Consider the following 23541-nt stretch of genomic DNA (forward strand, 5'->3'; position numbering starts at 1 on the left):
ATAACTATTATACCTTAGGTTTCAACAACCAAAACAACATATTCAGAAAAAACTAAATTCCTTAATAGATCATTTATTAGTAAATCTTCAATAGCTAGCAACAATCTTTGCCCAAATGAGGTAAGGTCTCCATTTTTGACTGGAACAATTTATTCTTCGGCCCACATGAAATGTTAGGCTATTAGAGGTAAAAATCATGTTTGTCTTGAGTTTCTTAATAGCAATGGGCCTTTTATGTAGTAGATACTCAAAAATCAACTGAGTCAATTAGGTAAAGCTGAGCAGGATAAGGCTTTATTCTCAATTTGCTTTCATCACTCTGAATATAAGAAAATGATTCCAAAATAAACATCCTGTGGTTCTATTAAGCTGTTTTCAACTTTACATTATAAAAATGCTTAAAAGTCGAGATATTATATATACAAAATGAATACCTGAATTCAAAGATATATCTAAAATGCAAAGCAGGGGTATTTAAATATTTCAATGTCTAATTTTCGAGGGAACAGGAATTGGCATTTTCTAGCTTCCATATATTTAAACCAATTTATTAGATAATGACAGGTCTTGCAAATAGCTAGTAGAGTTAATCTGGCAAAGGTGAAAGGGAATCTGCTGTCTTGATCAATCTTGGAAAAGTCTGTACTATATTCCCTCTGGTAGAACATAATTAGGGATTCAAGTAATCCTGTTTGGTGACTGTGGGGTGATATTGCCATCTAATGGCCATTTTTTGCTGCAAGTGATCCCCTTTTCCCACTTATGTGGCAATGAAGAGACAATAATCAGGTGCATACACTTAAGCACTCATCTTTACATCTCACTGAATTATAAAGTCCTTGAGGAAGGGACCATGGCTATGTATTTTCTTTCCTGAATTAGGTATTTGTTAACATCGAGGTGAGAACATGTTCCAGACCCACTTAAATAAGCATATGAGAAAGAACATTTCATTCTTCATTCTACTCCACCTTCCCCCACCCCTAACTCTTCTGATACTCAGGCCTGCTTACAAGCTGCCAACTGGAAAAATTGTGGTGGACTATCTCAAGTAAGTTTCCATTCTCATGACCACATTACCAATGTAAGTGGCACAAAACAGATTATTAATTAATCGATTAATTAAGCAAATTATACATTACTGGTTTATCTTTACTTCCAAAGGCTTATCTTTACTTCTAAAGAAAAATAAGGCAGTGAATTCCTCCAGTTGCCAAATAAAATGCAACCAAGTTGTTGGCAGAATTTCAGAATCATTATAATGATTCTAATAGCCATGTTTTATTGAATGCTTATAATGTGCTAAACATTGTTCTAATTGCTTTATGTGCATTGTATCATATAATCCTCAACAAACAAAAAACAACAAAAATGTTTAGATTTTTTAAAATATGCAAATATCTCTAATAAAGTTATTTATTTTAGTTACCCAAATTACTTTGAAAAAATGGACTGCTTTGGCAGATAATTATTCTTTGCAAGACACATACTGAATGACCCAAATTTATAGATGAAAGAGAGTTTATTTATTTATTAATATATGATAACCTTGGCTCAAAAAGGAATTACAGTAACTTTAAAAATATATTAAACATATCCAAGATCCTAAATATTATTCTCCCCAAAAGCTAGCTGCTTCCATACTTGATTTGATATTTTGCATGTTTTCCCTACGTTGCTTGGTAAATATATTTGCTTCTCCTTTCTGCAATCGACGTCTGACAGCTGATTTTTGCTGTTTTGTCAACTGACGTTTCACCTTCTGTTTCACCAGTTCCTGGAAAGATTTCATAAATTAGCATTACTAATAATGAACCATTTCAAATAGTACACTGCTAATACCTTTTCTATTTATATACTGAGAGCATGAATTTTTAAGATTCCAAACACTATATAGTACTTTCCGAAAGCACTATATAGAAACTGTTATATAGGAAAAATTAAATTCCAAACAGAAATACAGATTACATAGAAAAAATACAGTGTATAGGCAGAATTTTTAAAAAATTACCATAGTGCCACCTAGTGGTCCATCATGAAAACTGATGGGAAAAACAAGATGAAAACTGCTTGTTCCTCTGCGTTTTAGGTTAAAAGGCTCTCAGAGTAGGTTTTGTAATAGAAAATTATTTTTGAAAGCATTCAGTATTGCTCAATATATCCAAGAATGCCTTCACAGTTTCAGCTGTAGAAATGACCTGATGGTAGCAATCACCCAAGGAAAAGTCTTCATATCTCTTTTGATCATAAATTAAAATTACTTATTAGTTAAGATATACCATGCATGGCATATGACTTACAAAATGAATAAGAAATGTGAAATAGGGTTCACAATGACCTTTTCTTTCTCTGAAACACTATAGTCTGCCATTTAATAACTGTATATAACCTTGTATCATCCAACTTGTCTCCTAAAAAAGAAGATAGCTGCAAAACGCTGCAAAGCCGGGAACAAGGGTCTTCTTTTTTTTGAGACAGGGTCTTGCTGTGTTGCCCAGGTTGGAGTGCAGTGGCAGGAACACAGTTCACGGTGGCTGCAACCTCCTGGGCTCAAGTGATCTTTCTGCCTCGGCCTCCTGAGTGGCTGGGAACACAGGTGTACACCACTACACCTGGCTCATTTTTAAATTTTTTGTAGATGGAGTCTTGCTATGTTGCCCAGGTTGGCCTGAAACCCTTGGGGGCTCAAGCAATCCTCCCACCTTGGCCTCCCAAAGTGCTGGGATCACAGGTCTGAGCCACGGTGCCCGACCAAATCTGTACTTATAATTTTATACCATTGGCTTGGCATGGTGGCTCACGCCTGAAATCCCAGCACTTTGGGAGGCCAAGGTGGGCGGATCACCTGAGGTCAGGAGGTTGAGACCAGCCTGGCCAACATGGTGAAATGCTATCTCTACTAAAAATACAAAAATTAGACAGGCATGGTGGTAGGCACCGGTAATCCTAGCTACTCAGGAGGCTGAGGCAGAATTGCTTGAACCCGGGAGGCAGAGGTTGCAGTGGGCTGAGATCACGCCACTGCATTCTAGCCTGGATGACAAGAGCGAAACTCCGTCTCAAAAAAAACAAAAACAAAAAACAAACAACAACAAAAAATGTTATACCATTAACATATAAGTCCAAGCGTCTGAGGCTGTCTTATACACCTTGTAATCCTCACAGTGACCAAGCTCATTAATCTTCAGCTCATATGAAGAATGATTCATTCATCTCAAACCTGATCAATTTATCAAGTGACCTACGTTAATTTTTTGAAAGTCATTGGTTTGTATTCTAAGAAAAAATTACTTGAAATGTAATCAACAGGCTGCCTAAAATCTGAAGGACAACTGAAAAAGGAAGTATTTTGAGTTTTACCAACAAAAAGTCATTTGGCCTTCATTTTACACATGACGGTGGCAGGATACAACTCTGCCACATCCTTTGAGAAACATTCATTTATTAAAATCAAAGAAAGTACTGGTTTCAAGACTTAATTCAAAAAGCAATCAACAGAAATCTGGACCTGAAAAGCACACATTATTTGTTTAATGAGACAAGGCAATCAGATCACAGTAGTGATGTAATAAACATTCAGTACATGTTGAATGACTACTTACCGGAGGAATTGTTGAACAGCTTACAACACTGCCTGAAGAAGTGATACTCAGAGTTCTTGTTCTATACTGATTCATAGCTCCCATATTTTCTTCATCTCTAAAATTAAAAAACCCGCAATGTATCTAGTTAATTTGTATAATGTAATGAATCCCATTTGATTATATTATTTTTTGCATGCAGCAAATTGAAGACATAAAATACTTCAGAAAGATTATATCTTAAAATTTCTGTGAAGATAAAACTACCTACTGTTAAGTTCTATATAAACAATTTTCATTTTCCAGCATTTTGTTAGTCACTATCAAAATTTAAAAACAGTAGAATGCTTTAGCCATTGAAATTCATCACCTCCCCACAATTCATCTTCCCTTTTCTAATAATCCTCTCCTCTTCTTTCACTGAACTATATAAATCTGTTTCTCCCTATCTAAATTTTTGAGACTCTTTCCACCTTCACATACAACAGAAGATATAATGGAAACAGACAAGTACTCATGATAGTCAGCTCCGCTAGGGTAGGAAAATCTGCAACCTAGAGACGAATGTTTTCACATGGCTCAAAGTTTCAATACATGGAATGTATAAAAACTCGTAACTCCTAACAGTTAATATTTTTCAGCAACATCTGCTGTTTTGCTTTTACTCTGAATGAAAGTTTTGCCCAGCATGTATCCAGAGAGTGAGAACAAAATTATTGTTCCCACTCTGAGTTTAAAAGACCATTTAATCCTATGTAGGTTTTCTTCTATCACTGTGATGGTTAATTTTACATGTTAACTTGACTGGGCCTCGGGGTGCCAGATATTTGTTTAAACATTAACTTGGATGTGTCTTTGAGGGTGTTTCTGAATCCATAAACTGAGTATAGCAGATTGCCCTCCCCAGTGTGGGTGGACCTCATCCAATCCATTGAAGGCCTGATCAGAACAAAAAGGCAGAGTAAGAGAGAACTGTCTTTGAACTGGGACATAGATCCTCTCTTTTCTTTGGATGTGGACTGGAACTTACGCTACTGGCTCTTCTGGCTCTCAGCCCTTTGGATTTGGACTGGAACTGTACGATGGGCTCTCCTGCGTCTACAGCTTGTTGACTACAAATCCTGGGACTTCTCAGCCTCCGTAACCTCATGGGCTAATTCCTTATAATAAATCTCCATTTCTGTTTGTCTGAAGAATCCAGTCTAATACAATCACTCAAAATTCTGAGCCTCTGTCACCCCTGATTCTTTTCCTTTTAAGCTTCTGATTTAATTTTCTAAGTTTATTATTTAAATGGCAGTAGCCCTGTGACACAGATACACAGCTATATGAAAAAGGAACAAAATTCTTATGTTTTGCTTCATGAATAAAACTGTAAAGATAAAGGTAGGCTTAAGATATAAGCCCAAATATGTACTGAAAAATGTTTAATAAATGCATTGCTAAATAATTTTAATTGTCATATTACCATATTGAAATAAATAAAACCAGTAGTTCATTAAACTACAGTTTGATTCTGAATAAGCTATCCCAAATCCAAAAATTAAGTTTTAGAACTTCTCCTAAACTAAGCTGAGCCTGATTAATATTTACAAAAAAAAAAAAAAATTTTAAAAGAAAACATAGTATCATTACATAATTTTAACTACACATGAACAAAGGACAGAAGGCTCAAGGTACTAGAGAAAATTCATTGCAGATGTTTCATATAGAAAGTACATTTATTGCATGTTTTAATATTTACATGCCTTTACATAACTCAAACACACATCAGATGTGTAATCAGGAAAATGTGTGTGGAATAACTCATCCATCTAAAACCTGATCAATGTATCCAGAGACCTATAATAATTTGAAAGTCATCAGTTTGTATTTTTTTTTTTTTGAGACAGAGTTTTTCGCTCTTGTCACCCAGGATGGAGTGCAGTGGCGCAATCTTCGGCTTACTGCAACCTCCGCCTCCCGGGTTCAAGTGATTCTCCTACCTCAGTCTCCCAAGTAGCTGGGATTACAGGCACAGGCTACCATGCCCGGCTAATTTTTGTATTTTTAGTAGAGACAGGGTTTTGCCATGTTGTCCAGGCTGGTCTCAAACTCCTGACCTGAGGTGATGTGCCTGCCTTGGCCTCCCAAAGTGCTGACATTACAGGCATGAGCCACTGTGCCCAGCCATCAGTTTGTATTTTAAGGAAGAATTACTTGAAATTTAGTCAATAGGCTGCCTAGAATCAGGTCAACTGAAAAGGAAGCTATTTTGAATTTTTAACAACAAAAAATTATCTGGCTTTCATTTTATATATCAAGGCGGCAGAATACAATTCTGCCACATCATTTGGAAAAAACGCTCATTTACTAGAATCTAAGAAAGTATCGGTCTCAAGACTCAAGTTAAAAAGCAATTGACTGAAGTCTATACCTGAAAGGCCTGAATTCTCTATTTAATGACAAGGCAATTAGATGAGGGCATTCATCGTCATACTCCTCAGAGCCAGCAGGGACTCCTCCTTGAACTCTCTGACCATCTTGCCCATTGTAATTTTCAGTTCTGCTTTTCTCCTCAGAAAATTCAGTTACAGAGTTGTTTTCAACAACCTGCCCTTTTATTTCTTCTAAAGCTTGATTGAATTCAGTCATTTCAAAACACCGTGCATCAGCACTCTCTTTTGATAAACTGTCTTCCTTTATTTGTTCAGGGTCTCCAGATGATCTGCAATAGCAGCCCTCTGATTCTTCTAGAGAGTTCTGTTCACTTTCATTTTCTGACCTATAAACCTCTGCTTCTTCTGCCACTTCTCCATCTGAAAATGAGAATTCAGATCTCTCTTCTGTTTCAATATTTTTATCATCTGGACCTAATGGATGAAGCAGTTCATCATCTGCCTGCATTTCCTTCGTGTAGCCACTGGCAGAAACCTCCACATCAAGAGTGTCTTCCCTCCTAGAAAAAAAAAGTTGTCAAGCATTGAAAGAGAGAAAAAATGTTTATTTAAGAGGAGTAATTATCTACTACTCTGATAAATTATGATTCAAGTGAGTTCAATAGCTTATATGTTAAAAATAATTTTTTCCTTTCCTAAAATGTATTTAAATGACACAGGTATACAAATATGAAAGGTATATGCTGGCTATAATTTTAAGAATAAAGTAACTGAAAAACAACAATATAAATAAAAAGGTTATAAAAACCTCAGCTTATGTTTATTAGCTTTGTAAATTAACTTTCAAAGGGGGCTAACGATTTTCTTCAGATTATGTGACTCATCCCAGATCAGAAAATATCTTCAGTGTATAAAATTAATATGAGAAAACTGCGTTTTGAGAATGCACATAATAATAATGTCTTGAGAATCAATTAAAGATACCTCCTGGGGCCGGGCACGGTGGCTCCAGCCTGCAATCCCAGCACTTTGGGAGGCCGAGACGGGAGGATCACGAGGTCAGGAGATCGATGCCATCCTGGCTAACACGGTGAAACCCCGTCTCTACTAAAAAATAAAAAAAAAAACTAGCCGGGCGAAGTGGCGGGCGCCTGTAGTCCCAGCTACTCGGGAAGCTGAGGCAGGAAAATGACATAAACCCGGGAGGCGGAGCTTGCAGTGAGCCGAGATCCGGCCACTGCACTCCAGCCTGGGCGACAGAGCGAGACTCCCTCTCAAAAAAAAAAAAAAAAAAAAAAAAAACAGATACCTCCTGGTCCCGATAAAGGAAAAAACATAAATTTCAATGAACGTTTGGTGTGATTCCTTATGAATGAGTTACTCTCATAGCATCCAAAATAGAATAAAAGTTATTAAGTTTATAAGAAACTAGATATGTTCCCTTTCTAAAATTCAATAGCAGTGCCTTAATGGACCAAATGCAGGTATTTTCAAGTTTTAAGTTTCAGTTATGTACTACAGAGCAATGACATCTAACAGTGACTATATGTCAAAATTTGAAAAGTTTTTTAGATGAAAATGTTAATTTTTAGAAATACACAGTCCAGATATTTAAACTATTATGTAAAGCAATGGGGAGTACAAACCTGATATCCCTAAAGGTTGGAAAAAGCTCACTTTCGTAGCTGAAACGTTTCATGAAGAAATCTCTAATGCATTTAACATCTCTGTCAAAATACCTGCAAAAGCAAGAATCATTTATGATGTAGCCTTTAATGCTCCTTATTAGCCAATGAAAATATCCTTATTGGTTAATGGTACTGCTGCTCCTTACAAAAGGAGATAAAAGATGTTACACAAAGGAAAAGAAGATACAAATGAGTTACCAGTGTGTTTGAAAAACTAAAATCCAAGAAAATCTCAAGGATATAAGCTGTCAATGCCATGCAGTTCCTACGGTTAGGAAAGTCAAGGTTTTCTCATAGTTACTGGTATATAGTTAGATACACTAGGGAAAGATAAGTGTGAACCCCAGGAAATAAGACTACGGGCCTATGGTTTAGGGATAGGTTTCCACTTATTCTCCTCGTCCTGAATCTGGCTATGCTTCCCATCAGCAACACTCACTAGAACCTCTAGCCAACTGAAAGATCTGAAGATAAAAAGATATTAATATTAAATAGTTAAGTTTGGAGACTACCAAGTTATGTTTACGGCTCTTTGTTATCCATTGGCCGATTTGCAATAATACCCAAAGGGATAAATCATGCTACAGCTTATAAAAATAATCTGACAACATGTTAATCTGGACCAAAAGTAGAATAATTTCTGAGTATCAGGCTGCCTTATGGGACACCATAAAGCAGATTAATCACCATAAAGAGATTCAATTCTCTAGAAGATTTCCAGACAAGGGAGAATTAAGGACAGGATAACAAGGAACTGACTATCTCTTTGAGAAAGATGAGTTTGGAAACAGGAAGATAATGCCTCTCCTCTTTGCTCACAGGGCACTCCGGGAAAAATATTAATATATTTTAAAAAGACTATTTTATATACGTTTACATTTCCATACGAGACAGTAACATCTTCTAAAGCATATATAGGGCTTATTTATATCTCAATCTCTAGCAATTAGCACAGCTCCTTGGCCCCAGTACTGGTTCAAAAAAATTGAAATTAAATCACAACATCTCCCCATAGAACGATGCAGCCTAAACCTAGAATGTCATCATCTGTCACACTCTGGGGGCTCCTAGATGTTCCTTTATTGTGTGACTATGTTACTCCTTATTAATAAAAATGGTGATTAGTTAACATCCAAAGAGTACTGATCACCCAAGTGCCAGGCATTAATCTTTTAGTATTATTTTGTTGAAAACGTTTTAAAAATTTATTTTCAAATGACATTTCTTTCTGTAGCATTAAGTACAGACATTTTCTACTGGAAACCAGGATGAAGACAAGCTTCACTTAACAAAACTACTTCAAGCTCAAACTCTGCAAGAATTAATATATTATATTATGTAAGTGATACTAGTTGTTAGTTTAGGAAAAAGAAGTTTCTCATAAAGCTTGGAACAGAAAGAAAAAAAAATCCTTAGTTACACTCAATTGAATCATGAACCACAAGCAAATAAAGGATAAGGTCCTATTTCAGGACTTGGTTTGGTTTAAGTAAGTAATGTGAAGAATATGATTATCGCAGTATATAGTGATTCTGCTCTGTGTCAGAGATAAAGTTTTATGTGAATTTTTTTTCTAATAATAAAAGCTAAAAGTGACAAGAGATAATTATCACTGGTTTGACAACTGAGTCCAGTCCAAAACCACAACTTTTATTCAGATCATCAAGATTGCTGAGTTATGCTTGGTGAATCTCTCTTGGAGGCAATCATGGAAGAGCAAGAAAAAGAAAGGCAAAAGTAGTTCTAGGGGTCCCCACTTCACTCCCAACTTTTACCTGTTTTAACAGTTGGGCTTCCATCTAAAAGTCTGTTTGAACAAAGGGTTCCATGGCTAAGAAAATTTGACTTTCGAAGTCTGTCAATTTACAACAAAGAAATTCAAATTCTTATGGGGAAAACTCTAGTGGTTATACGTTAACACTAGCCACTTCAAACCAGTGACTGACCTAAATAGTATCACAATACTATTTATTGTGATACCTAATAGTATCACAAAATTGAAAAATTATGAAAAAATGATTCTATTCTAAACAAACACATCCACATCCAGAATTAATAATAGCACATACAGGCTGGGCGCAGTGACTCACGCCTGTAATCCCAGCACTTTGGGAGGCCAAGGCGGGCGGATCACCTGAGGTCGGGAGTTCGAGACCAGCCTGACCAACATGGAGAAAGCCCATCTCTACTAAAAAAAAAAAATACAAAAAATTAGACAGGTGTGGTGGCGCCTATCTGTAATCTCAGGTCCTCAGGAGGCTGAGGCAGGAGAATCGCTTGAACCCGGGAGGCGGAAGTTGCGGTGAGCCAAGATCGTGCCATTGTACTCCAGCTTGGGCAACAAGAGCAAAACTCCGTCTCCAGAAAAGAAAATAATAATAAAAATAAAAAAATAGCATGTACGTACCACTCAGCATTGGGATGAGAAGTTGAAACCATCTGTGGAAAATCAATCATGGTGATATGGTCATTTTCATCCAAAATGAGATTAAATTCATTAAAATCTCCATGAATCAGCCCATGATTTGCAAGTTTGACAATTAGTTCCATAGCTTCATCATATACTGATGCAGGATCTTCAACATGGTGTATCTGACATCTGAAAGTATTTTAAGCATGAATATAGGTTATTTGTATTCGTTTATGATTTTAACAAAAGTATGTATGCATGTGAACACACATATTATTTCCATGCCCTGGCTCCCCAGCAGCTTTCTTCTCATTCCCATCAGCACACAGATATAATATCCCCCATCTATTAAAAAAAATAGCCACACTCTGCTTCAATTCTGTATCTCTTTTCTACTACTACCTTTCTTTGATCTTTACAACCAAACTTGTCTACATGTGCTTTTCCAATTTGTTTCCTCCTACTCTCTAACACCATTTCAAACAGGCTTTCATCCACCTCATTTCAATAGCCCTTGTTGAGACTACCAATGACTTCAATGTTGCTAAAGCCAAAGGTCCATTCTTAGTCCTCATCATATGTGGTCTGTCAGTTGACATCTTTGAACATTTCTTCACTTAACTTTTAATGCTTAACATTGGGATGAGAAGTTGAAACCATCTGTGGAAAATCGATCGTGATGATATGGTCATTTTCATCCAAAATGAGATTAAATTCATTAAAATCTCCATGAATCAGTCCATGATTTGCAAGTTTGACCATTAGTTCCATAGCTTCATCATATACTGATGCGGGATCTTCAACATGGTGTATCTGATTTACAAGTCTGACAATTAGTTCCATTCTCTCCAGGTTTTCTTCCTTCCTCATAGATCACACATTCTTAGTCTTTTCTATTTGTACTTCATCTTTTTCCTTGACCTCTAAATTCTGGAGTTCCTCAAAGGTCAATCCTATGACCTTTTATTTTCTCTTATTTAGACTCACTCTTGGTGATCGCATCCAGATTAATGGTTTAAATACCACATATACACTGATTTTAATGTAGACTTCTCTAACTCCCAGGCATCTCAAACTTAGCATGTCCAAAATGGAATCTCTGATTCTGTCCCATCCTCCAACTCCAAAATGCTCTTCCTGTAGCTTTCCTCTTTCTGTACATGGTAGCTTTCTCCCTCCAGTTAATTTGCTACTCAGGTCAAAAACCTTGGTGTCACCATTGTCTCATTCCTTCCTTCACATCCATATCCAATCCCAAATCATGTTGGTTCAACCTGCAGAACACATTCAGAATCTGACTGCTTTTCATCACCTTCACAACTATCACTGTAATCAGAATTACAACCATTTCTTGCCTAGATTATTGTAATGGCCTCCTGACTTGTCTTCAAATTATGTCTTCGTCTCCCCAGAGTCTATTAATTCAGCAGGCAGAGTGACCCTCTGAAAACACTGAGATCACTGATTGATGAGATCACATCTCTTCTCCGCTCAAAATACTCCCACTCCAATAGCTGCTAATCTGAATCAAAATTTGGTAAGGTTTCACCTTACTAGTGAGACTTTTCTTGACCACCTTACATAAAACAGTAGTCTCTTGTCCCGTTAGTACTTCCTATCTCCCTTAAACCCTGCTTTTTTTTATCCATAGTACTTACTAACAATTGACAGACATTTCCTTTAGTTATTTATTGCACATCTCCTTCCATCAGAATGTAAATTCCATGAGGGCAGGGATTTTGTTTTGTTCACTATTGAGACTAAAAGGGCCTGGCACCTAACAGTCTCTTAATATGGAATGAATGAATGAATCACAGAGATTACAAAGCTCATATTGTCAGAATGAAACTGGGTTTTTAATTTGTCTTTGAGTCTATTCCTTTAAATCAATTTTTAACCTCCCAGAGGTAGTATTTCATTAACTAAAAAAACTTTTATTAAAAACACTGAAACCTAAATTCATTTATCAGGATTCATGGCTTTAAGAATAATGAATACTTACAGTGGATAACCATTTATGAGTTCCATGACAACTGCATGACGATTGTAATCAATTGGCTTCGGAACTGGAAATTTCCTCTCATACAATGCCTAAAACATTGCAAAACAGGTGTAAGCTAATGAACAGGTCACTACTCTTTAAAGAACAATTAAATATATACCTTTCCACAGAAAAACACACAATCCTTTATAAAATTATACTTAACACATGGTTATTTATGCATAGCTTATTTATTCACTGCACAGAATAAGCCATACATAAAAAGCAAATTTTAAACAAAAGTTTGAATTCACTTTTCTGCCAAAAATGAACATTTACAAAATGTTATGCACTGTGCTGGGGTTACAAAAATGAGTGTTAAAAAGTTTCTAAACAATCTAAAATTAGTGTTAAAAAGCCCCCAAGAAGCTTACAGTCTCTTGGGGTATATCCTTTCGTATTTTGTAAGTCTCTGACATTCGTTGAAATGTGCTCAAAATATTCAAATTGGAAACAAATTGTAATTTAGGAGATACTCATCTTCTGACATATTAGGAAATGAGGCATTCTAAGAGATCAGCCATTTTGGTTTATAGGGCACCGACCTTTTTCTCCACCACAATATGCAATATAAATCTATTATGTGAAAAACATATACACTGTTGTTGTCTGATTCAAATGTTAGACTCTCCATACATCTTTTCCCCTGTGCTTATTGTCTTCAATCTTATTGTTTACAAAGCCCTGCTATTACTTTCTTTAAAATACCTCAGATTTATGCCCTTTGACATTTAGAATGCTAGTATTAGGAATGGCAAAAACTGCAATTACTTTTGCACCAACATATACTTGTAAGGAGGCATTTGTTATTTATACCTCATTACTCCACAGGTGTTCTAGCTTTTGCCATCATACCTAACCTATTCTATGTACTAATACCAGACCAACCTGCTGATGTTAATACTCCATTTAAAAATATATATACATTGGATCGGGCACAGTGTCTCAACGTCTATAATCCCAGCACTTTGGGAGGCTGAGGTGGGTGGATCAGTTGAGGTCAGGAGTTCGACACCAGCCTGCCAGCATGGTGAAACCCCATCTCTACTAAAAATACACAAAAAAATTAGCCAGGCATGGTGGCACATGCCTGTAGTCCCAGCTACCTGGGAAGCTGAGGCAGGAGAATCGCTTGAACCCGGGAGGCGGAGGTTGCAGTGAGTTGAGATCATGCCACTGCACTCCAGTCTGGGCGACAGAGCAAGACTCCGTCTCAACAACAACAAAAAATAATTTTATATTGGCTGTAAATATTCTTTTCAGTTTGAACAACTTTTCCTGGTTTTCAAAATCCACCTGTACAGTCCTAGTTCTCCCAATATTCTCTCCAGTACACACCAACAAATGCAGTCAGGACAGTTACCTCAGTGTCACCTAAACACATAGGGCTCACACACATTCATGTCATTGTCCATACCACTTCTCTGCCAAAATGCACTGTTTTAGGGTCAAATAATACCCAAGTTTTATGGCTCCACTCAGCTCCACTCACTACCTGAAACCTCCTCCATCAACTATTCTATCACTTACTGAAGTTTCTCTAAACTCAGTATGTAATTAAAAAAAAAATTGTTCTTAGGCTTGCAGTGGTGGCTCATGCTTATAACCCCAGTACTTTGGGAGGCTGAGGTGGGTGGATCTCTTGAGGCCAGGAGTTTGAGAGCAGCCCGGACAACACAGCAAGATCCTGTCTCTAAAAGCAGGCATGGTAGCACATGCCTGTGGTCCCAAATACTTGGGGGGCTAAGGTGGGAGGACAGCTTGAGTCTAGGAGGTCAGGGCTGCAGTGAGCTGTGATCGTGTCACTGCACTCCAGCCTGGGAGACAGAGTGAGACCTTGTCTCAAAAATAAATAGATAAATAAAATATTCTGTTTCATATGTATTTGTGTTATCTTCTCAACTTTAAGACACAGATTGTACTGGTTATTTCTTTGGCATCCACTCCTTCACCCTACACTAAACCCCAGCAATTAATTTCAAAAGGTTGCCTATCACTTACCTTCTGTGAACAAGAACCAAACAACTTTCCACTTCCCAGATATTTTTCTTTGCTTTGTTTTTACATACTTTTTTTCAGTGTAGACCATTTTGAGCATACCTTGGCAGATCAATAGCATGTGATAAATTCAAAGATTGTGAATATTTGTCCAGAACTTGTGCTATCACCTAGAACTCATGCTATAGCCCAATCTTTATCGTATTGTTCCTCTCTTATGAAAAATCAACATATTTAAGGTGTACATTTATGTGCAACCAGATTCCATTCCTATACCTTCAATATAAGTATCCTGAAAAACACCTACTACAGTTTTGGGAAAATGTGTAAATGATCCCTACCAAGCTGCTCATTTACTGACTGAATATTACAAGATACAAGCTATTAGTATAAAACAAGAAATACATTAACATGTATGGTATCAGTAATACTAATTTATACTGCCTTAAGAAATCTCCCATGATTAATGAAAATGTAAGTATACAACCCACTCAAAGAACAAGCTGAATCCTCAAGGAACAGTGTGTTCACACTCTGTAGCAATCTTCAAATTTTTTTGAAAAATGAAGATAAACTACGACAAATCATACTGGCAGAATAATAAAAACACAATATTACCTTTTGTTTAACTTAGTTATTGTTGAATATATTTAATTTGGATATTATTATATTTAACAAACCTATGCTGAACTTAATTTTGAAGGCAAAAAGTTAAAAATAAAGGCTTTTTTTTTAAATGTCAGGGGAGAGTACAAATGTAGTCCGCCAGTACCCCAAAATGTGCAGTCAAGTTCCAATATTTGGGGTAACTGCAGGGGTCAGCACACCTGAAATGCAATGAATAGGCCTAACCCTGAGAAAACCATCTTTGAGAGTTTGGCATTTCATCTGCCAGGTTAAGTATTTGTTTTCTATTTGTATAAATGTATGAGGTACATACAACATTTTGTTAAGTATATATGAGTAGTGATCAAGTCAGGGTATTTAGTGTGTTCATCTCCTGAGTACAATACATTTTGTTTACTATGGTCACCCTACCCTGCTATCAAACATTGAATGTATTCCTTCTAATTGTATGTTTGTACCCTTTAACTCACTTCTCTTCATCCTTACCTCTTAAAAACGAAAGATTTTGGCCGGGCGCAGTGGCTCACGCCTGAAATCCCAGCACTTTGGGAGGCCGAGACGGGCGGATCACGAGGTCAGGAGATTGAGACCAGCCTGGCTAACACGGTGAAACCCCGTCTCTACCAAAAAAATACAAAAAACTAGCCGGGCGAGGTGGCGAGCGCCTGTAGTCCCAGCTACTCAGGAGGCTGAGGCAGGAGAATGGCGTAGACCCGGGAGGCGGAGCTTGCAGTGAGCTGAGATCCGGCCACTGCACTCCAGCCTGGGCGACAGAGCGAGACTCCGTCTCAAAAAAAAAAACAAAAACAAAAAAACAGAGGAAAGATTTTTACCTTTTTTGTTTTTTGAGACAGAGTCTTGCTCTGTCAGCCAGGCTTGAGTGCAGTGGCACGATCTTCACTCACTGCAACCTCTGCCTCCTGGGTTCAAGTGATTTTCCTGCCTCAATCTCCCAAGTAGCTGGGATTACAGGTGCCCACCACCATGCCTGGCTAATTCTTGTATTTTTAGTAGGGATGGGGTTTCACCTTGTTGGCCAGGCTGGGCTCCTTACCTCAAGTAATGCGCCCACCTCGGCTTCCCAAAGTGCTGGTATTATAGGCATGAACCACTGCGCCCAGCCAATTTTTACCATTTTTAATATACATATAAATCTATAAATGATGTTTGTTCCTTTATGTGAAACAAAAAACTAGCCAACTTATCTGAGACACTGAGGTTTCTACAGATGATAATTACCTGGTGTTTTCAATTAGAAACAGACATATGTATAGCTATATACATTGAATAGATATATATACATCCACACACACATATTTGTGAGGTAACAGCATCATTAATTATTTTTGGCTCTTCCATCTTGTCAGCATTATAGAATGTGTTGCCCTTATGCATTCGTAACTATTTAAAATACCTTAACATAGAAGGGAAAAGAGCCCGAATAATCAACAGTTATTTAGGACTGAGTCTGCCTATAGGAATTGAGTCTAAGGTTAGAGAGATGTGGGGACAACAGAATCACACTTGTCATTAAGGCCTTTGAGACACATGTATTATTTGGCTAAAAAATGCATGACTATAAAATAAATACCTTCATATAGGCAAATTCCTTCATGGCAGAGAGACGAGATAAATAAAGCCAAGACACATTATGCCTATGTTTATGATAATCACGTTTGTTTTTCAGATTTCGAAAGGAGGTTCTTCCTAGTCTGTGAAGCTTTAATGCAAATTGTTGTCCTTCTTCATTTGCAACAATGTAAATATCTAGAGGCAAAATTTCAAAAACAACCATTATTACAAGTGTATTCCAATCAGTTAAAACAATTCTAACTTTCTCTGATTTTATTTCAAAAATGTCATTTTTCCTAATAAAGGTTGAGTATCCCTCCTTATCCAAAACCTTCAGACCAGAAGTGTTTTGAATTTTGGATTTTGGTATATTTGCACATAAATCATGAGATACCTTGGGAGTTATCAGAATAAAATTAATTCCTGGCATAAATGAACTTTCAGTGATAGACTTTCAGAGAAAAAATAGTAACCTACTAATTAAGGGCACTTTCTGATTTTTATTGCTTCCAATCAACTTTCCGATTTACTGTTTAGTTAGAGAAAAGGGAAAATTAAAAGAGGAATGCTTTCTGAAGGAAAAACATAAACTAAAGCAAAGAAAATACTTTGCACAGCACTATTAGCACTTACCTGATTCTTTGCCAACACCCATCTGGTTTCCAACAGACTCAACTACTTGCCTAGAAGAAAGTGTTTTCAAAGCTAGGTAATCATATCCTGCATTTGTCAACCGATAGCCCTGGACAGCTAGACAAAATCAAAGGAGAAAGACCATATTTCAGTTACACTGTACAACCAAGTCACATAAGTTCAAGTCATAAGAAATATTTAACAATGGAAAGTCTTCGTTGGAAAAAGATAAACTACCCAGGCTCACAAGTTTCCAATTTCTTCCTATAATTTGCATTTCTTCTCCAATGTACTGATAATCAAAATGTGACCTAAAGACAGGTCTATAAGTATTTGTGACAAGATAAAAGGAGGAATTTAAGTTCAATTTTTTTAATCAATTTGACCTAGAATTTTTGTCTGTTTTTGTATATCAATTATCCATTTCATTTTTCTAGTAATTTTTCTTTTGTAATTTATAAAAGGAAGGATATGTGATAGGCTGGAAAAAACTAATCCCTCACCACAGATGGTTTCAGAAGTAATGATCCAGGGTATGACTGCTGATTGTATTTTCCAAAGATGGTAGCCACAATATGTCTATCCTACATGCTCTTCTGCAGTACCTACATGCTCTTCATGCTCTTCTGCAGTACCTACATGCTCTTCATGCTCTTCTGTAGTACCTACATGCTCTTCATGCTCTTCTGCAGTACCTACATGCTCTTCTGCAGTACTCTACATGCTCTTCTGTAGTACCTACATGCTCTACTGCAGTATTTTATAGGCTCTTCTGCACTACCTACATGCTCTTCTGCAATAGTCTATACGCCCCTCTGCAGTATCTACCTGCTCTTCTGCAGTACTCTACATGCTCTTCCATAGCACCTACGTGCTCTTCTGCAGTACCTACAAGCTCTTCTGCAGTGGTCTACATGCTCTTCTTCAGTACTCTACATGCTCTTCTGCAGCACCTATATGCTTTTCTGCAGTACTCTACATGCTCTTCTGCAGCACCTATGTGCTCTTCTGCAGTACCTACATGCTCTTCTGCAGTATCCTACATATTCTTACTACTACTCTTTCTCCACCTCCTTTGATCTGGGTGTGCCCTGTGATTGTTTTGACTAATAGGATATGGCCAAAGTATGTTTTGTCAGTTCTTTGTTTAATATTTACTGGTCTGGCAACTTCTACTTCTTGACTTTTGGAACACTTGCTCTGATGGCAACCGATTACCTGAAAAATCACAAACGGTGCCTCAAAATACTTACTTTTGGTACGCTCCCAAGCTATGAGTTTATGTTTCACTAATTCTCTTAAAACTTTATTACAGCCACCATGTTTAAGGCTGGCTATAGAAGCAATCAAACTGCCGGGAACAATTTCATGGTTCTTCATGCCCATTTCAACCTGAAATTAAAGGAATCATTACATAATCATAATCAAAGCTTTGTCTATCAAAACCCTGTGAAGAAATTAACTTCTCCTTGAAACTTTCCTGACTATGCAGTTCTCCAACTAATTCTGAGACATAATCACTTCTGTCTCTGAAAATATTTTTAAATTGCAATTTGAAATCTAATCACTGATATATATATATAGTCTTTCCATTTCAAGAGTAGGAATTGTGAGTGCTAGACATACTGATGACATTTGGTAAATGCTAAAATACTTGATGACACTTAAACATTGGTCTTTAAAAACTACAGATGTGCCAGATATTTATTAAGCAGGTATTTAATGAGAAAGTACTAAATGTAGGCATTGTAGAGGATATAGATATAGATATATATGAATAATAGACTGGATAAAGAAAATGTGGCACATATACACCATGGAATGCATCCTTTTTTATGCAGCCATAAAAAAGGATGAGTTCATGTTCTTTGCAGGGACATGAAACTGGAAACCATCATTCTCAGCAAACACACACAAGAACAGAAAACCAAACACTGCATGTTCTCAATCATAAGTAGGAGCTGAACAATAAGAAGAACACATGGACACAGCAAGGCAACATCACACACTGGGGCCTGTCAGGGGGCTGGGGACTAGGGGAGGGATAGCATTAGAAGAAATACCTAATGTAGATGATGGGTTGATGGGTGCAGCAAACCACTATGGCACATGTGTACCTGTGTAACAAACCGGCACGTTCTGCACATTTACCCCAGAACTTAAAGTATTTTATATATATATGTGCTTTTTATCTCTGAGGAATTTTTATCTCATGATGAAGATTTTTAAAAATGGTATACATCTAAGTTTATTAGAAGGTAAGAAGTGATAACTGCTTAAAAAGGTAGCTCAGGGCAGAATAATACTTCTAGCTGAGGGATCAGTTCCAAAGAAGATGCAAAACTAGAGACTGACTTTTAAAAGATGTGGGCATACAGAGAAAACAGACAAGGGGATATCAGTGAAAGAAAAAGATTTGAAAATGGCACATATGCAAGAAAGTACTACCCACAGAGAATAGCTGAGTACAGTGGAAGCTCAGATGGGATAGCATATAGAGTTCATGCAAACATGGCTGGAAGATACTTCTAGGATAGAGAAGGCATTAAAATGTAGACCAAAGAATTTTATATTTTATCCTGATGAAAGCAGGAAACTCTTGAAGATGTTTAGGCATGGGAGACACATGAACAAGGTTATTTTAAGGACATTAATCTACCAGGAATATGCAAATTGGCTTACAGATGGCAAAATCTGAGGGAGTACTCTGGAGAACTAAGACAGAAGTCCAGCGCAGAGGAAAGAGCACCCAGAACAGGGTAAGTGGTAGTGGTACTGGAAGGAAGGAATTAAAGATCTCTAGGAAGTATTATGGGAGAGCTTGGCAATTAAATGTGGAAGGGTAAAGGGAATGCAAAGCCACAACTGGAAGTGAAGAGGAAAAGCAAGTTTTAAGATTTTATATATATATATATATATATATATATTTTTTAATAGAGCTTAGGAAAAGAGAAAGGGGGTAGAAAAAATTGAATTTGGTCTGAGCACTAAGAGTCAAATAAAAATGTTTAAAGGAAAATTGGCGGCCAGGTGCAGTGGCTCATGCCTGTAATCCCAGCACTTTGGGAAGTCAAGGTGGGTGGATCATGAGGTCAAGAGATTGAGACCATCCTGGCCAACATGGTGAAACCCTATCTCCACTAAAAATACAAAAATTAGCTGGGCGTGGTGGTGTGCGCCTGTAGTCCCAGCTACTCGGGAGGCTGAGGCAGGAGAATCGCTTGAATCTGGAAGGTGAAGGTTGCAGTGATCTGAAATGGTGCCACTGCACTCCAGCCTGGTGACAGAATGAGACTCCGTCTAAGAAAGAAAGAAAAGGAAGGAAGGGAGGGAGGCAGGGAGGGAGGAAAGGCGGAAGGGAAAGAAGGAAAGAAAGAAAAAAAAGAAAGAAAATTGGAAAGGGGCCTATATTTAGGAATGAAGTTATAATTAGAAGGAAAAATTGTCAATTATTTTATAGAAGTGAGAGTTGAAGATATGAAGTGGATGCAATCACTGAGCAAGAGATAATGGAAGAAAAGGAATGTTTGGGAGCAGAATTGTGGGGCAAGTTCATATTGAAAGCTAAGGGCCACTAGTCAAACAATGATTATTGATATAGAAAGAGTCAAAGAAGTAAAAGGGAAGAGAAGCCCAAGAAAGGGTACCAACACTGGTAAGATTCAACTGAGACTAGAATGTCATATTTAATGACTAAGTCATTTCTTGGTGAGCTTTACAAATAATTTAAATATTGCAGTGCCACTGTTTTGGAAGATAAATCTGGCATCATTTTGATGTCTCACCAAAACCTTAACTTTTAAATTTAACTTATTTTCCATGCTTTATCTCTGCCTCCCCTATCCTCTAACACTCTTACTTTTGACCCCTACTTCTGTCAGAGGCATTAAGGAATGAGTGTGCTGAGGAAGCAGGAAAGGAAGGTATCTTTCAGAACTGATAAGTTTTCATAGAGAAAGTCCAGCTGATTAGAAGAATCTACATGAGAGACAAAGTAAATATTGTCTTCCAAATTTCACACTGATTTTGCACTTGATAGTTTAATCCTTAAGTGCTATTTAAGATTACTTTTAAAAAGCCAACACTTGAAGCCTTAACATAATACAAGAACCGGTGTGACTCACATCGCATATCCTGTTACATAATTACACAATATAGGTAGTCCTTATCATGGGGTTCACTCCTTACCAAAAGATAACGGCTCCTAAATAAATGTACTGCTTCACTGTACAAATGTCTCGATCTATGTATTAATTTCTGTGCCATAAGACTAAGGCCATAAAACCAGATTTTGTTACTCCCCTGATCAAAAATATTCAGTGGTTACCCCCACACTCTTTACCAAGCCTCCAAGGCTCTGTAGTACATAATCTCTCACCTTTTCCAGGTACATCTCCAACCATTAGTGTCTGTCTCACTTTGCTCCAGCCACACTGGCCTTTCCTGTCTTCAAAGACTTTTCTGTCTCAAGGCCTTTGCACTTATTACTTCTGTTTCCTCTGCCTCCAACTCTTTCCAAGGACTTCACTGGGCTGTCTCCTTCTCACACAGCTCCCATTATTCCCCCATTCATTCTTTCATTTAGAGAATATTTATTCATTGTCTACCAAGGACGTGCCCCTCCTCTCCACCAGATACATATACTTTCTATGCCATTATTCTTTATCATTTTCATAGCATTTATCCATTATCCTACGTATTCGTTTACTTGATGATCTGTCTCCACTTGTCTATTTGAATAAGTGAACCTCCTAATGTTGCTACTAAAAACCCGACAAATATGTGTTGACTGAATGAATCAGAAAGACTTCTATGCGACTGAGTCTGTTAGTAGGGAAGTCAATATTATCAAATCTCAGGAGGGGGCCTTAAATCTTTCACAGCTGGTCGGAAGCTCAGGCTCAGAGAAGTTTCCAGGCCACAGAGATGCCAGCGTTTCTTTTCCGCGCAAGGCGAATAGCAGCCGAAAAGAAGAAAATTATTAGAAGACGGGACCTTTGCTCTATCTGGGGGAAGGTAAGGTCCCAAACAAAACCTTTTAAAAAGTTCAACTCTCTGATGCTCTCTTCTCCATTCCCAGCTTCTACCACGTCCTGGGTCCCAGAGCATGCCTCCTCAGATCCCAGAAAACTTGCAGGAACAGGAAGAGGTCACACAGTGGTAAGGGGCAAGGGAGAATAGGAACGGTGCATTTCTTACCGCGGTCAAGACCCTGAAGTCATCTCGGCTCATGTAACGCAACTTGGCCACATTCACCTTCCCCATGGCGGCCCCTGTCCGAGCCCAGATGCCTCTCCCACGACAGCCGGAAAGCACAAGGCAGGTCGTTATCCCGCCCTCTAAGCGCTTTACAGCCGCTGGATGGCTCGCGCACGCGCTGCGTCTTACTATAGGTCCTTGTTAATAGATAGAAGTGCTGTTCTCATTGGTAAAGGAAAATAAAACTACTTGTATGTTTTATGAAGCATATAGTATGTAACAAGTGAACATTTTATTTTTGTGTAATTTTTGCCTTATGACTGAGTTGGCGGAGTGTAGATGTTCTCTACAATATGCCATTTTGTTTTCCATATCTGTCAGGACTTGCTGTCTCAATGACGCGTTCCGCCTCTGAGAGCGAAGTGGTTACTTAATGGGAGGAGCAAATTTTTCCTGCAAACGACTACTCTAGGCAAAGTGACTTCCAACAAGAGAGGGGTAAAATAACCTGAGCTAAAGTCCAGACAACCAAATCTGTTAAAGGTAAAGTGGACTGTAATCACACAAGCACGCCCTCTACTCCTAATTGCGCCTGCTCCGGACAGCTCCGGAGGCCATGGTTAATGGAACTCCTGCCCTTGCTCTGTACTTCTCTTAAGTTGGTCCCGGAGGCTTCGGAGCGCGCCTGCGCTGGTTGGGGTAGGTGTTTAAGGTGACGCGTGGAGAGCGCGGCGGTCATCCTTACCTGTCAGGGCGCGTTTACAGAGGAAGTGGCGATTTTGATAGTTTGGCCTGACCTACGCGGGTAAGACTTGGAGGGCCTAGGAGCGATTTAAGGATTTTAGAATAGTTACCCATACTGGCTCTGCAACTCCATAGTGCAACTGTAAGCTAGTTGTACCCCGACAAAGAGGATGACTATGATCTACTCTGTCTTTTCAGCTAGGATAGATAGTGCTCTCAACTCAGAATGGAAAAGGAAAAACAGCCTTCTCTTCCCTCTATATTCAAGACTTTGTCTGCTTTATACTTGAATGCGGCATATCTTGGAATTAACCATATTCAACCAGTGGACATCTCCATGTAAACAGAATTTTTCTTTCTGTACTTAAGAAGTCATAGAAATGATTTTTTTTTTTATTTTTTCATTTTTGAAACGAGCCCCGCTCTGTCACCCAGGCTGAAGTACAGTGGCGCGATCTTGGCTCACTGCAACCTCCGCCCCCCAGGTTCAAGGGATTCTTCTCCCTCAGCCTCCAGAGGCTGAGGCGCACACCACCACGAACTGCTAATTTTTTTTGTTTTTAGTAGAGATGGGGTTTCGCTCTGTTGGCCAGGCTGGTTTCAAACTCCTGGCCTCAGGTGATCTGCCCTCCTCAGTCTCCCAAAGTGCTGGGATTACAGGCATGAGCCA

The 23541-nt window shown here is 38.0% G+C and overlaps 1 protein-coding gene and 1 non-coding gene across 2 annotated transcripts; both read right to left on the minus strand.

The window, feature by feature from the left end:
- Positions 1 to 1357: 1357 nt before the first annotated feature.
- On the minus strand, positions 1358 to 22252 carry RIOK2 (RIO kinase 2). The gene is given in 10 exon segments (NM_001260597.1): positions 1358 to 1777; positions 3603 to 3699; positions 5998 to 6519; positions 7606 to 7698; positions 10055 to 10246; positions 12060 to 12148; positions 16315 to 16490; positions 16929 to 17045; positions 18182 to 18320; positions 22128 to 22252. Coding segments are annotated over 10 exon segments (1656 nt in total). The 5' UTR covers positions 22194 to 22252; the 3' UTR covers positions 1358 to 1612.
- Positions 14839 to 15000, minus strand: LOC114679200 (U1 spliceosomal RNA). The gene has a single exon (XR_003730871.2). It is a non-coding gene; the product is annotated as a U1 spliceosomal RNA (small nuclear RNA).
- Positions 22253 to 23541: the final 1289 nt, after the last annotated feature.

The sequence above is a fragment of the Macaca mulatta genome, chromosome 6 (genome assembly GCF_049350105.2).
Source record: "Macaca mulatta isolate MMU2019108-1 chromosome 6, T2T-MMU8v2.0, whole genome shotgun sequence".
Classification (NCBI taxonomy): Eukaryota; Metazoa; Chordata; class Mammalia; order Primates; family Cercopithecidae; genus Macaca; species Macaca mulatta.